Source organism: Drosophila nasuta, chromosome 3 (genome assembly GCF_023558535.2).
Source record: "Drosophila nasuta strain 15112-1781.00 chromosome 3, ASM2355853v1, whole genome shotgun sequence".
NCBI classification, from domain to species: domain Eukaryota; kingdom Metazoa; phylum Arthropoda; class Insecta; order Diptera; family Drosophilidae; genus Drosophila; species Drosophila nasuta.
The window spans coordinates 39,161,839-39,174,463 of NC_083457.1; the positions used below are offsets into that span (position 1 = coordinate 39,161,839).

General features: G+C 42.2%; 6 protein-coding genes across 6 annotated transcripts; 1 reads left to right on the forward strand and 5 right to left on the reverse strand.

Moving 5' to 3' along the window:
* Nucleotides 1-149: 149 nt before the first annotated feature.
* Nucleotides 150-3,474, reverse strand: LOC132793826 (exocyst complex component 1). Its single transcript, XM_060803932.1, is given in 7 exon segments — nt 150-621; nt 677-1,184; nt 1,250-1,746; nt 1,804-2,253; nt 2,385-2,612; nt 2,670-3,239; nt 3,241-3,474. Coding segments are annotated over 7 exon segments (2,727 nt in total). The 5' UTR covers nt 3,367-3,474; the 3' UTR covers nt 150-273.
* Nucleotides 3,475-3,509: 35 nt separating this feature from the next.
* LOC132793829 (uncharacterized) lies at nt 3,510-4,236 on the forward strand. The gene is made up of 4 exons (XM_060803935.1): nt 3,510-3,598; nt 3,678-3,728; nt 3,853-4,025; nt 4,086-4,236. Exons 2-4 carry the CDS (start codon nt 3,683-3,685, stop codon nt 4,140-4,142), a joined length of 276 nt encoding a protein of 91 aa, XP_060659918.1. The 5' UTR covers nt 3,510-3,598; nt 3,678-3,682; the 3' UTR covers nt 4,143-4,236.
* Nucleotides 4,235-5,341, reverse strand: LOC132793828 (DNA-directed RNA polymerase III subunit RPC7). The gene is made up of 3 exons (XM_060803934.1): nt 5,105-5,341; nt 4,712-4,840; nt 4,235-4,650 (listed from the first exon to the last, which is right to left on the reverse strand). Exons 1-3 carry the CDS (start codon nt 5,252-5,254, stop codon nt 4,267-4,269), a joined length of 663 nt encoding a protein of 220 aa, XP_060659917.1. The 5' UTR covers nt 5,255-5,341; the 3' UTR covers nt 4,235-4,266.
* Nucleotides 5,342-5,433: 92 nt separating this feature from the next.
* On the reverse strand, nt 5,434-6,814 carry LOC132793827 (RAB6-interacting golgin). The gene is made up of 3 exons (XM_060803933.1): nt 6,640-6,814; nt 5,829-6,513; nt 5,434-5,771 (listed from the first exon to the last, which is right to left on the reverse strand). Exons 1-3 carry the CDS (start codon nt 6,725-6,727, stop codon nt 5,555-5,557), a joined length of 990 nt encoding a protein of 329 aa, XP_060659916.1. The 5' UTR covers nt 6,728-6,814; the 3' UTR covers nt 5,434-5,554.
* A 330-nt stretch (nt 6,815-7,144) lies between these two features.
* On the reverse strand, nt 7,145-12,620 carry LOC132788867 (ubiquinone biosynthesis protein COQ4 homolog, mitochondrial). Its single transcript, XM_060796521.1, has 5 exons — nt 12,496-12,620; nt 8,610-8,832; nt 8,337-8,541; nt 7,511-7,734; nt 7,145-7,412 (listed from the first exon to the last, which is right to left on the reverse strand). The coding sequence occupies exons 2-5, from the start codon at nt 8,828-8,830 to the stop codon at nt 7,262-7,264; spliced, it is 801 nt and encodes a 266-aa protein (XP_060652504.1). The 5' UTR covers nt 8,831-8,832; nt 12,496-12,620; the 3' UTR covers nt 7,145-7,261.
* Nucleotides 9,329-12,116, reverse strand: LOC132788866 (UDP-sugar transporter UST74c). Its single transcript, XM_060796520.1, has one exon. It carries the CDS (start codon nt 11,843-11,845, stop codon nt 10,712-10,714), a length of 1,134 nt encoding a protein of 377 aa, XP_060652503.1. The 5' UTR covers nt 11,846-12,116; the 3' UTR covers nt 9,329-10,711.
* Nucleotides 12,621-12,625: the final 5 nt, after the last annotated feature.

Genomic DNA, 12,625 nt, shown 5'->3' on the forward strand with positions numbered 1-12,625 from the left:
ATTGTACTCTCACTGCCGCTTGCTATCTCATTCTGGCGCGCCAACTGAATGAAAGTCGCTCTCTCAAAACATCAGAACGAGCAACAGTTGGAAAATCTTATTGGACTTGCCGTAGCACTCTCTTGCGCTCTTGCTCAACTTTGCTCTCAATCAGCTGTTTAAATATGTGCGCGTATATTTTTGTCTTTGAGAAAAAAAAACATTCGCTCTAAATACTATTGCACTTAAAAGTAAACTGCCCCCCGCTCCCACAACTGAAAAAAGGAATCTCTCTCAATGGGAACGTGCAATGTCGGAGAAAAAGGCCAGTATATCCTGTATGTTAAATTCCAGATTAATCATGGCGCCCGCATAGCATTTCTGTATGCGCTCCTCGAGATAATTGTACTGGGCTATGAACTCCTCCTGCATGGCATGCCAAACGACCTGCAGCAGATTCTCTTCCTCGCACAGATGCTTGTCCACCTTCTTGTAGAGGTTCTCCAGGCCCTTTTTCACCTCCCTCGCCGGATACTGGCTGATGACCTTGCGCAGCTCCTGCTTGGAAAATGCCATTTGATAGCTGATCTCCGTCTCCTTGACGCCCTGGGCCACCTTCTGCTGCACGCCTTCAAAGAATTGCTAAAGAAGGAAATGTCATTAGAGGCAATCGTTAGGCATTTGCAATCTAACTTACATTGAGCTTCTCCAGCGGTCGTCCGAAATACTGCGTCACATATGCTTTGAGTGCATCGTTGTAGCGCAACTTGGCCTCCTTCTTGAGCGCATCTAGACCCGGCACCTTGAGCTGTGCCAGCAGTGCGTACATATGATGATAGTTCTCCATGCGCACCACCTGCGACGGCGTCTTTGGATGCTCCTGTGAATGCATGCTAATGCCCTCGAAGATCGCATTGACAAGCTGGAGATACCACTTCTCCATGTCGGTGCGACGATCCGATTTGCGAAAGATGCCCTCGGCCGTTTGGGCAAAATTCTCAAAGTTCTCCACATAAGGCAGAATGGCTTTCGAACGCTTGGGCAACTTGGCCTCCTTGATAGATTGCAGCTGCTGTTGCATGAAGCGATCAAAGTTACGCTTGACCTGCACCAAGGCCGAGGCGAAGGTCATGCTGAGAAAGGAATGTGTGTCCTGGGCGGACATGACGTGCTGCGTTAAACGCACCAGCACATAAAGCGAGTAGCTAAGCAATTTGAGAACAGCATTAGTAAAGTGTTGAATCAGAAAATAAATAGATGATTTTCTTACAAGCTGTCCACGCGCTCAAAGCTTTGTATGAAGCTGACCAGCTCGGGCTCAAGGCAACCAAAGAGACCCATCATCAGCTTGCGCACATCCTCGTTGATCTGGCGATCGAGGCGCTTCTGCGGCACTGCAGCTCCGTCCGTAGGAGACACCATTGAGGCATTGAAAGATTGGGACATCTCATTGCCTTTGTCTTTGTCCTTGCCCACCTCGAGTGTGGTTTGCGTGTTCTTCGTTGTCGGACTTATCACATCCATTTGAAAGAAGTTGATGCAGAACAACTGTTCCTGCAAGGCAATCGGTTCCAGCTCCGCCAATACTTTTTCCAGCAACGCATCGAAACGCACGCGATCAGCGCTGTCCACCCCAGGACCCCATTGCTCTCGATTGATGCCCAACGTGCCATACGGAATGGTTGACACTGCGGACTTACGCGACGAACTAGACATGTCTAGATCCTCACGAGAACTGCGCAACTTATCGGACACTTGCAGCTTGGCCTATTGAATAAATAATTAGCAAACATATACATGCTATAAAATGATGTCAGCTCTTACCAGATTAAAGAAGTTTCGCACATCGCGATCGTAGATCTTGCTCAGTGATGCCGTGTAAACACGCATCAGGCCATCGTAGGTCTTGCGATCCATTGCCTTGGACCAGTGCATTAGCTCCGTGTACGGCGTCAGCTCGCGATGCACATTTGAGTGATTGGGCAGCGTCAATTCGGTGCTCGTCAATGGCATATCGCCAATTTCGTTGCCCAAATGGATGAATAGATTGTTGAGGAAACGACTAACTGTTGCCGAGAACTTTTGTTTCCATTTCTCGAAGCGTTTTCGCTGATCCTGCACAGCTTCTAACCGCAGTAGCGTTGGATCAATGTCGCTGTTCATCGCCTGCTGCAGACATTGAGCTGCTGTTATGGCTGCTTTACGTCCCGATGCAGTCTTCAGATCCGGATCATCCAATGCTTGTTGCTGGCTATGCGGCAAGTCCAGTTGGCTCTGCAGAGGTTAAGGATTATATTAAGAGTTTAAACAATGAAATCTATACGAGAATGAAGTGGATTTCTTCGCTTCGTACTTCAACCAGTGTTTATTAAACACTCAAGTCCGAAGTTGTTAATTATACTTACGATAACTTTATTGAGTTCCCTCATGAGTTTGATGTTGTTGTTGTTGGCTATCTCGATCATGGCATTCTTGCCACCAATCTTCTCCATGGTCTCCTTCACATGTCCCAGAATATCTTCATAGCTATCCAGTCGCGTTTCAAACTTGTCCGCTTCCGTAATGGCATTATCAATGTGCTCCATCATCTTCAGCACTTTCTGCTCCGATGCGAGAACACTTTGCATATTGGCCTGGTGAATCCAAGAGATTAGCAACGAAAGACAATAAACTACTCAAATGTAACTTACGCCATCCAGATCATGCAATTCTTTGGACAACTGCTCAATGAACTGCTCGGCATCCTTAATAGCAAAATCACACTCAGAGAATAGTTTGCCTAACTCATTGGCCTCCTTATCAGTCAGCGCAGTGAACTCTTGTGCCTCCTCCTCGTCGTCCTCGTCATCTGAGTTGTGTGGCTTCTGCACAGCATTTCCAGCGCTACCCGCTCGCCCTGCTGCCAACTTTTCCGGCGACTTTTCGGAGAGCCAAGCCAGTGGAACATTACGAAACTCTGCTCGATGTGGGCCTCGCACATATTTCTGAATTTGCCTGTTGAGCACGGCCAGAAAGTTTTGTCGCTCATGCAGATTAAGGGCATACCACTTGTAGAGCTTCTCCAATTGAATGTCAAACTCATGCGTCTCAAACTGTTCGTTGCGCCCATCGATCCACTTGATCTCGTCCAGCTGCCAACTACGTTTGCGCTTGTATTCGCTCTCCCGCTGCTCGGACTGCTTCACCAGGCACAATGTGACCACGGGCACTGGCGGCGCTGTTGTCACTACACAAAGGTAACAGGCTCGCTTGTCTTTTTTTCTTGAAAGTCTTTGTCACCGTTACCACGGAGAGCAAACGTTCGCCACTCCCACTGTTGCCGTTAGCATTGAAGAGTTCCTTTTGCAGTATGTGCTTGATGTTGGCCAAGGTGCCAATGGTCAGCATGGCTACGGAATGTTCGGGTAATGATCAATCTTTATCTCAACCGTATAATTATTTCCAAAGCTTGAGAACGCCTCCACCAAAAACAGCTGATCGATGAGCCACCACCGCCATCATCACGAACGCCAACTTCACGCGAGTCGGAAATTGCGCACAGCCAACTTAATAGTATTTTCAGTATTTCCTCAACTCTTACAGCTGTCCACACTGGTCGCGATACATAAGTAAAACACTGGTGAGTGCAAATTATTGCAAAGAAAAAAACAATATTGTAATAGAAATACAAATTATTTAATTTATTGATATCATTTTAGCAAACATGTTGGTCAAGCACCTCGTAAAACAAGGACTGTTGTTCAGAAATGGTAAGTGCAAGCGTATTAATTCTGTATTTGTCACTCAATTTGTTAACCTTAAAAATTACATAATGTTGCTCCTGCATCATAAACTGGAATTTATTGATTTATTAACATGGAATTGCATTTGCAGCTGGCGCCATGTCGCGTGCTGCCTACCACGGTGGCGGACACCACCAGCACTCCACCATGAACGATTTGCCCGTGCCCGCTGGTGACTGGAAGGAACAGCACAGCCAGAACCAGACCAAGTACAACGCCGCCTTGTTGACCGGTATCCTGGTCTTGGCTGGCACCATTGGCTTCGTAAGTCATCCGTTCATCTGTCATCGCGGACTTGCTAATGATTTGCTATTTGATTTGCAGGTGAAGTCCTCAGGCTTGATCCATCTGAACTACAGCCCTCCCAGCAACTTGGATTAAGTGAATCAAACCACGTACATTGCAGCAGTTAATAATATGTGTTAAATAAGCTTAAAGTGGCGCAATAGTAAATCACAAAAACTCAACAAAACTACTTGTTATCCTGTAATTTATTTCATATTTTCTAGTAAACGGGACCATCGTCCATGTTATCGTCCTCCTCATTGTAGGCTTCGCCATTGTCAAAGTAATCGTTGGCATAGTCGTTCTCCTCGTCCATCTCATCATCCAATGCTGCCTCGGGATCCTCTTGCTCATCCTCTCGCTCCGAGTCAGACTCCTGTTTGGCCTCATCGTTGTCATTGTCGCCGCCGGCGCCAGCACCACTTTTGAGCTCTTTCTGTTCCAGCTGTTTCAGTCTATCCTCGATGTTTTTATTTTTCTTAGCAACTTGTTTGGGTCGCAGCTCAGCTGCAGTTCGCTTCCTACTTGTGGAATTCAGCTCTCGCGGCATTGCTTTGTAGTTGAACTCGGCTTGGGCGCGATGTTTAAGGCGCTGTATTGCTTTCTAAAAATTATTATATCATAGATTACTCAAGGGGAATCTATGGCAATAGCTGGTTGCTTACTTCTCGCCAATCCTTGACGTCTGTTTTCTTCTTTTCCTGGCTGGCAGAGATTATGTAGTAAGGCGAATCCCGCATGCGATTCAGAAAATCTTCTTTCCACAGCAGTTGATAACTTTGCGCTGTGGTTGTCTAAAGTTAGATTTAAACACTCAATTAGAAGTGTTACCAATTTACGCATATTTTTAGATACATGTATTTAAGCTGCGCTTTGTTTTTTGTTTTGGTAAAAAAATCAGAATTTTCTGAAATTCAAATCTTCATTTTGTTGCATACATACACACTGCAAAAGTTTTAGTTTCTTATTTTCGCCAATATGTGTAAAACGCAACAGTTAAATGTTGTTGGCTCTTTTTATAGCAGCACTGTAACAATAACAATGTATATTAAACTCACCTCTAGTGTGATAGGTTTGTTGAGCACCGGAGGAAATGTTGGCGGCGGCGCCGACTGCACTTGCGGCATGTCCTTGCCTACACAGCCCAGCGCCTGCATCTGCTCCGCCGTCAGCGAGCCCGTTTTACCACCCCGACCTCGTCCTGCCATCCTTAATGTCTATATATTTAGCTTACTAATAAATGCTCACGTTTGTTTATGTTTCAAACTGTGCACGCGTTCATTTCGATCAGCTGTTTAAACAGGGCTACAGCATCTAATGCGCTCAGAGTTGCCAGACTTTCACACAGTAAATAAACAAGAACAGCTTTTAAATTATTAACGAACATACACAATTTAATTATTGCAATTTGCACTTTAAGCTTACAGCTAAAACACTTAAGTTACTACACATATTAATATCAATAATTAATGTTGGGCAATGATTTGCAGCTATGCGATATACAGTATTTAATTAATTTCTATTGCAGCAGATTCAGGTTGATCATCTTCAGTTGGCGATAAACCGACTTTTTGCATCAGTTCGGTCAACTTTTGAGCCTTACGATCCTCGTTGTGGGCAATAACCGTGCAGAGATGTTCCGTGAGCAGCTCTTTCTTCTCGGATGCGTTGTGCAAATCGATTTTCGCCTTCAGAAATTGAGCCTCAATCTTAACATACTGCTTTCTATAATATAAATTACAATTAGAAGCTGATAAGTAGTACAGTTAATCGTGTTCTTACTCGACATTTGCAAAGTGGATGCAGGCAGTGTCAATCTGCTTGCGTAGCAGCGCCACATCCACGGCAAGATCGCTCTCCAACTTGGAGAGCTCATGACGAATCTCTTCGATTTTGCGAGATTCGGCGGCAGTTTTTTGCGTATGCTGTTCGATCGCTTTGTAGAGCATTTGTTTCTTTTGTTTATTCTGCTCTTCGATCATCTTGCGATGCTGCTCGAAATCCTTTAGTGAAACACCCTTAAAGGGGGAATCAGTGCTCAGCCTCTCTTCATTTGCAGAATCAATGGTGCTGTCAGCAGCGGAAGCAACAACATTATTATCATTTCCTATGATGCCTAGCTTAATGATTGAGCTGTCATCGAGAACTTCGCTATCGCCGCTTGTTGCAGACGTGGCAGCTTTGCCATTATTATTGTTGTTGTTGATGGGTCCACAGTAGAGCGCCTGAACAAGTGACTCTGAGAGTCCGCCATCGAGATTGAGTGATTCAACACTAGGCGTGGGAGTTGCTGGCGCTGTGGGCGTGGTTGATCTTGATTTCGATTTCGTTTGTTGTTGAGTCTTCGGTTGTTGTTGTGGCTGTTGCTGCTTTCGCAATTGATCGGCCTGGCGGAAGAGCTTATCCGGCTTATCCGTCTTATCCGGCATGCGCCTTATACCCGGCTGGCTCATGAGTATATGCCTTGCTGCAAGTTAAAATAAGCACACACACACACGCAAGCACACACGTACGTTAATAACATTTGTTTTGTTTAGCGCACGCACACAATCAAAACAAGCCAAATCAAGTTAAGCGCTTGTCTTTTATTTACCTCTTTCATTGTTGGTTCGACCACCTTGTTTGTGTCCTGTGATTTTGAGTATTTCGTCGTGACTAAACCCATTAAATTTCTCAGCCATAATGACTTTTTAATAAACAATTATCCATTAGCTTCTCACAACACATCAGCAAAAGCAAACACGGCGTTTGTCGTTGCCAGATCGTTACCGCTTGATGATCACACTCAGTGCTGCCAATCTCGCCGTATTCCCGACAAATTCAACACTTGGACAATTGTCCAAATCATTTAAATTAGTTGAAATTCGATCTAGCAATTACGTTTATATTTTTGTGCTATTCATTCAAGCACTCCTTTTGAGGCCTTTTATTTTAAAATTTCCAATTTAGAAAAATATCCATAAGATAGAACAAATACCAGATCGCTCGACCTTCCGATAACTTTTTATTTTTATCGATATCTGGGTTCTTCGCGCCTTCAGATTCAAATTTAAATCATGAAATTCATTTAGAAGTGAAAACAGCAGAGTTTTCAACAATTATTCTATATGCGCAGCATTTCAGTTTTATTTAAGTGTTTTCCTATTCTCCAATTGTTAAAATAAAATTACTAATCGCAACCAACTTATAATTTTTAAAATCAATATAAGGTTTTTTCATTGCAAGACTTTAATGCCCAATTCGGCACGCAATTCGTGCACGCTTTGCTCCCAACGCTGCTCCCAATACACGGGCATCAATGGCTTCGTCTGCTTACCATTCTCGATGGCCCACGGCAAATAGCGCTTCAAGTACTCTCGACGTTGCCTAAAAGTAAACAGCGAAACATCCAAAAGTGGCACACGCATGTATCGTATTATTATTTGGCAATTAACCCAATAGAACCACAAAAACTGGCTACTCACTTGGGTCGCAGACGCACTGCGCCAAAGACGGCGCCTCCATAGCACATCGGCAGTCCAGTATTTAAGGCTTCCACCCACTTGACCGCCACCTCGCCTAGCATATTCGTTGGCATGTTAAGCACAGTGTGAACGAGATCATGGCATTCCCGATAGCGGGTCATCAAATAGGCCAGCTTAGGATCATCGAGAAAGCGCACCTCCATGCGTGTATCGGGCGTCACTTGCTGCGTATATAAAAAGTTAATTCATAAGGGATTTCTGATCCGGGAAAAGCTCAAAAGCACATTTTAATTTCCAATTTGTATTATTGATATAACTAATTTATTATATAATGTTTGTTAAATGTCAATTTTAATATAAAAGTTAATACCTATAAAATATTAAAAGTATAAGGATAACTCTTATTATATAAAAATGGTCGAGGTTCTAAATAAAAAGTGAATAATGACATCATAATTTTGTATCAATAATTAAGATTTACTCTTCTATTATTTGGTCAATTTAAATTATTTGCCACTCGAATCAATTTCTGCATACTTGTTTTGCATTGCAATTTACTATTGACTTGTTATTTTTTAAATCTTTTATATTTATGATCCGATCGTAAATAAAAATGAATATAAAATGTCCCCTTTAAACACCTTAAAAACTTGAATTTTAGTTGTTATAATAATTCTTTGAAGTTGAATAACAAGTATATTTTTGCAATTTGTTTAATAGACGTCTTATCACTTTTTCAATAATGAACCGTGTAAAAAGATTTATTGTTTTTCCCTGCAATTTATTCATCATTCAATTGCTTGCTACCTGCTACATTGTGACTTACGTTATCTTTGAGGAACTTAGCGTAGGTGGCACCAAAGGTGTCAGGCGGCAACGCCTCTAAACGTTTGAAGTCAATGGTCTGTGTGTTGATGCGTGGCTTCTCAGCGAGGATGCGTCGTCCTTCCTCGCTGCTCTGCATGCTGTCCAGAATATTCCACAGTGCATTCTCGCCCGTCGTCTCGCCCAAGCAGGCGATCATGTCATGGCTAACAATGAGCAATGATTTAAAATGCATGTGATTCATTAACTGGAAATACTAAAAATAATTTTGTACCGTCGTGGATCGAGTAGAGCGGCAATGGACGAACCCGCCCCGAGCAGCATTCTCTGGAACGGGGATATCTGTATGCGCTGCTTGAGGTATTCTCGCTCAAAGTCATCCAGTTCTTCCGTGGGCGCTTCTGTGACCATGGTGCGTAATTGTGCCTGGGGCAGAGAACGCTGCCAGCTTCGCTGAGCCAGTGGCAAATTGCTTTGACAGCATCGTCGCATCATCGCTGTGGAGACAAGTGAATTTATTTGACACTTTCCGAAGACAGTTGCGCTACGATCTGCGACACTCTGGCAGACAAAAGCAGTGAATGTCATGTGGTTGACTTTTCCACCTGCAATTCATCTCCACACACATTGCAAACACTTCTCAACTCCTAACACCTTTGCAGTTGACCTCATCAGTAAATACGACACCAGCAGCAGCAGCAACAACAGCAAATAGAGGCCCCAGTGATTATGTATGTATGACTCGGCGGCTCTTCGATGCGACCCTGAATACCTGTCCATAAATTAAGCGGCGCTTTGTACGTGGCTTCAATAATGTGTATTTAGCCGCAGCTTCAAGTGAACAATTTGTCAGTAGAAAGAGATTCAGAAGTAAACATTGCCGCCCCACAACGGTTTATGTTAAAGACCGAAAGAAATCCAATAACCGGTTTTTTTTCTACTTTTTTGGTGACTTCCACTCTTTGTTTATAATCACAATTGAACCTTCAAAAAGCAAAAACGAAAAATAACAACCAAACAGCCAGAGCAATCCATCCGACCGGCAACTCATCTATCTTCTGTTCCTCTATTTAGTTATTTCAATTTTTTATTATTTTCATTGCTTTTTTCTTCTTTTTTTTTCGATGAGTAATTTGCACAGTTGACACATGAATATACATAAGAGTACTATATATAAGATTAGTTTTGAATATATAATTATAATATATACACAAACATACGTAGTTTAGACGAGATAAGCATTGCAGTGCTCCAAGATAAGAGTGTAATAGTTGAAGCTGAAACCATTTTATAGAGGTCTTAGATTCGTGTTTATCAACGCAATTATAAGGAAATAGACTTCCGTTTCATCTAACAATAGTATCATAACTCGAAACTGGAAATTTGCATTTGAACGCACTCTTGGCTTTATAGCTGAAATATTAGAGCTCGTAGATTGAGATTATAAAGAAAAACTAATCAAATATTGTGTAGGAACTAAAAACTTTAATGTCAATTAAGAAACTAACTTCAACTGTTGCTCAATTAAAAATTATGTTCAAATTTAAGATTACAAGGAAACAATTATAAGAAACAAGTTCATTCAGAAAAAGAAAAAAAATGATTTATAGAACTGAGAATAAATTCTTAATTCTATGTTTGATTTTGGAAAGATTTGAACTTGCGTTAAATGGGATAAAAATATATATGGAAATTAGAAGCATTTACATAAATTAACACGTTCAGCTATTGCACAATTATTTATAAATATCGCATATATTGAAAAGTAAACAAATTAATTCTTATGGTCAATTTAAGGGGATTTAACATGATTAACAATAAAACGTGGTATTATTTTCACGACTTAAGCACTTACATATGTACATAGAGAAATGTGCGAAATGAAAAAGGGAATTTCAGTAGCTTCCATATCTTATCATCGTCTATCATCGGCTCTCTTTCTCTGTGTCGCATGGCAATCTTATCAAGTTGTGCTGTGGGCTACATCAACAAATTGGTGTGCTACATTTTACAAATATATTTAGATTCAATTATCGTTTATCTATTGTTATGTTGGAGGTGATTACGTCTGCGTTTCATTCTCTTAACTTATGACACTTTTAAATTACTATTATTATAATTATAATAATGGTTTTTGTGGCTCAGCATAGAGTAGTAAATTTACAAAGATATTTAAATTACATAAGAGCTAATGAAATATGTTTAAATACATAACTACATATGTACAATTGCAATTATAATGCTAGTTACACAGATCTGAACTCTGATCTCTCAATTCTCCTCTCTATTGGTAGAAACAAACGTTTATGGCTTTGGCAGAATTGCTCTCTCTCTCTCTCTCTTTCTTCCTCTTTTCTTCATATATATCTCTCTTTACTAGACACTCTCTCCGCGAGAACTGGGCAGATGGGATTGCTTGTCCGGTGCTTGCTTCCGCCGGAAGGTCACGTATGTGTACAGCAAACTGGCCATTACGCTGATGTTGATGCCAATGCAGTTGAGCCACGAGAACACATAATCGCCTCCAATAAACATGCCCAGATATGTGACGCAAATGTTCTTGAGGCAACCCACAATCGTTGTGGTCAGCGCCGAATTGAATTGCGTGCACACAATGGTGCTGTAGGAGAGTATGAAGCCCATGACACAGCTGAGCAGGAATTGCAGCACAAATGCGGGATCATTCCAGCTGGGAAAATCCAACGCTTTCTGCAGATCTCCCGTGAAATAGTTAATCAGCAATGCCGGCAAGAACATGAACAACGAATTGTAGAACATTAAACCATATTTGCCAATCTCCGAGGTATCCAGTTTCTTCTTCACGTACACGCCATTGGAAGCGGTCAGCGCATTGGTTATCATCACATACGTGTAGCCTTGCATATTGAAGGACAGATCATCCGAGGCAGCTATCAAAGCGCCACCAATCATGGCATATACACTGATTTGTACTGCGGTCGTGGGGCGTACACCGAGTATCTTTAGCTCCAGCAGCATTGTCATCAAGATGGAGAAACGACGCAGTGCCGCAAACATTGGCAGACTAAGCGCTTTGGTGCCACCCAGGCCAAAGATCATATTGAAGCCGAAGATCAAGGGCAGCGGAAAGATCTTGGCGAACGTATTGCGCTGCAGCGGCGGATAGTTGACCAGCTTAAGACGTTTGCCGGCGCCCAGCACCACAATGCTGGCGGTTAATTGGCCCAGGCTAAGGAACAGGAACGAGGGGAAGGCGTATGAGGTCAGCACGGTTTTGTTGACCACTGTAATCATGAATGACGAGATGCCATAGAAAACGGCGCTGCCAACCTTCTTTACAAATACCGCTGAATCGGCTTCCTCGCGTTCTCTGTCTCGCTCGCGCTCCTTGTCCCTATGACTGTGACTAGAAGAAGCATTCAACAGGGCTCCATTTGATTTTGCCTCAGTGTCGCTGTTATCGCTGTTGTTGCTGGCATCGAGCAGCGGCGCTAAATCCAGCGCCGTGCTGCCACCACGCGATATACTCATCTTTTAATTGTTTTTGTACTTTTTTCTTTATTCACTCCCTTTCGCTCGTCGTTCGTTCTAAGTGTTGTTGTTAGAACGTCAAGTTATGCATGAGTGTTGTTATGCACTTATCACTTTACAACTATTCCATGCCGTATTTAGTAATTGTTACTTTATATCCAAACATCACCGAAGCACACACATATTGTTGTAATACGTTTCAGCGGAATTATTTTTTCTTGGCGAAAGAACACTATTTTTACCGACACAACGCGCGTCTCGCTCGCTCTCTCGCAAATGAACATATGGCCAGCGGTGTGACCAGACTAAGTCTAGCCAAATAAACATGATTACTCAATAAGAGCTGACTCGAAGAAATACCACGCGAAAAAGCTGCGACGGATAAATACCACACGATAAAACAAGCACTTCACAATTCTTTTATTTGCACATTAGTTTTGTTTTTAAAAAAGAACGCAATCATTTGTGCAAACTTGCGCTCAGTGGAAACTTTTTTGTGGGGCAAAACCCAGTAACAACGCTCTTTATTGAATTAAATGCAAACAGTATCAATGAGCACAATAATCATAAAAATGCTTATGACTGCCGCTGCTGCTGCCGGCGAATGATGCTATTTGATAACTACGGTTTTTGATCACCATCATACTTACTGTAACAATATTAGTCTAATGTACACAACACTACGCAATTTAATACAAATTAGAACAAAAAAGAACACACTTGTCAGAGTTACTATTGACACAGCTGTTGCCTAAGAATGCTACCTGAACACTGGTTATT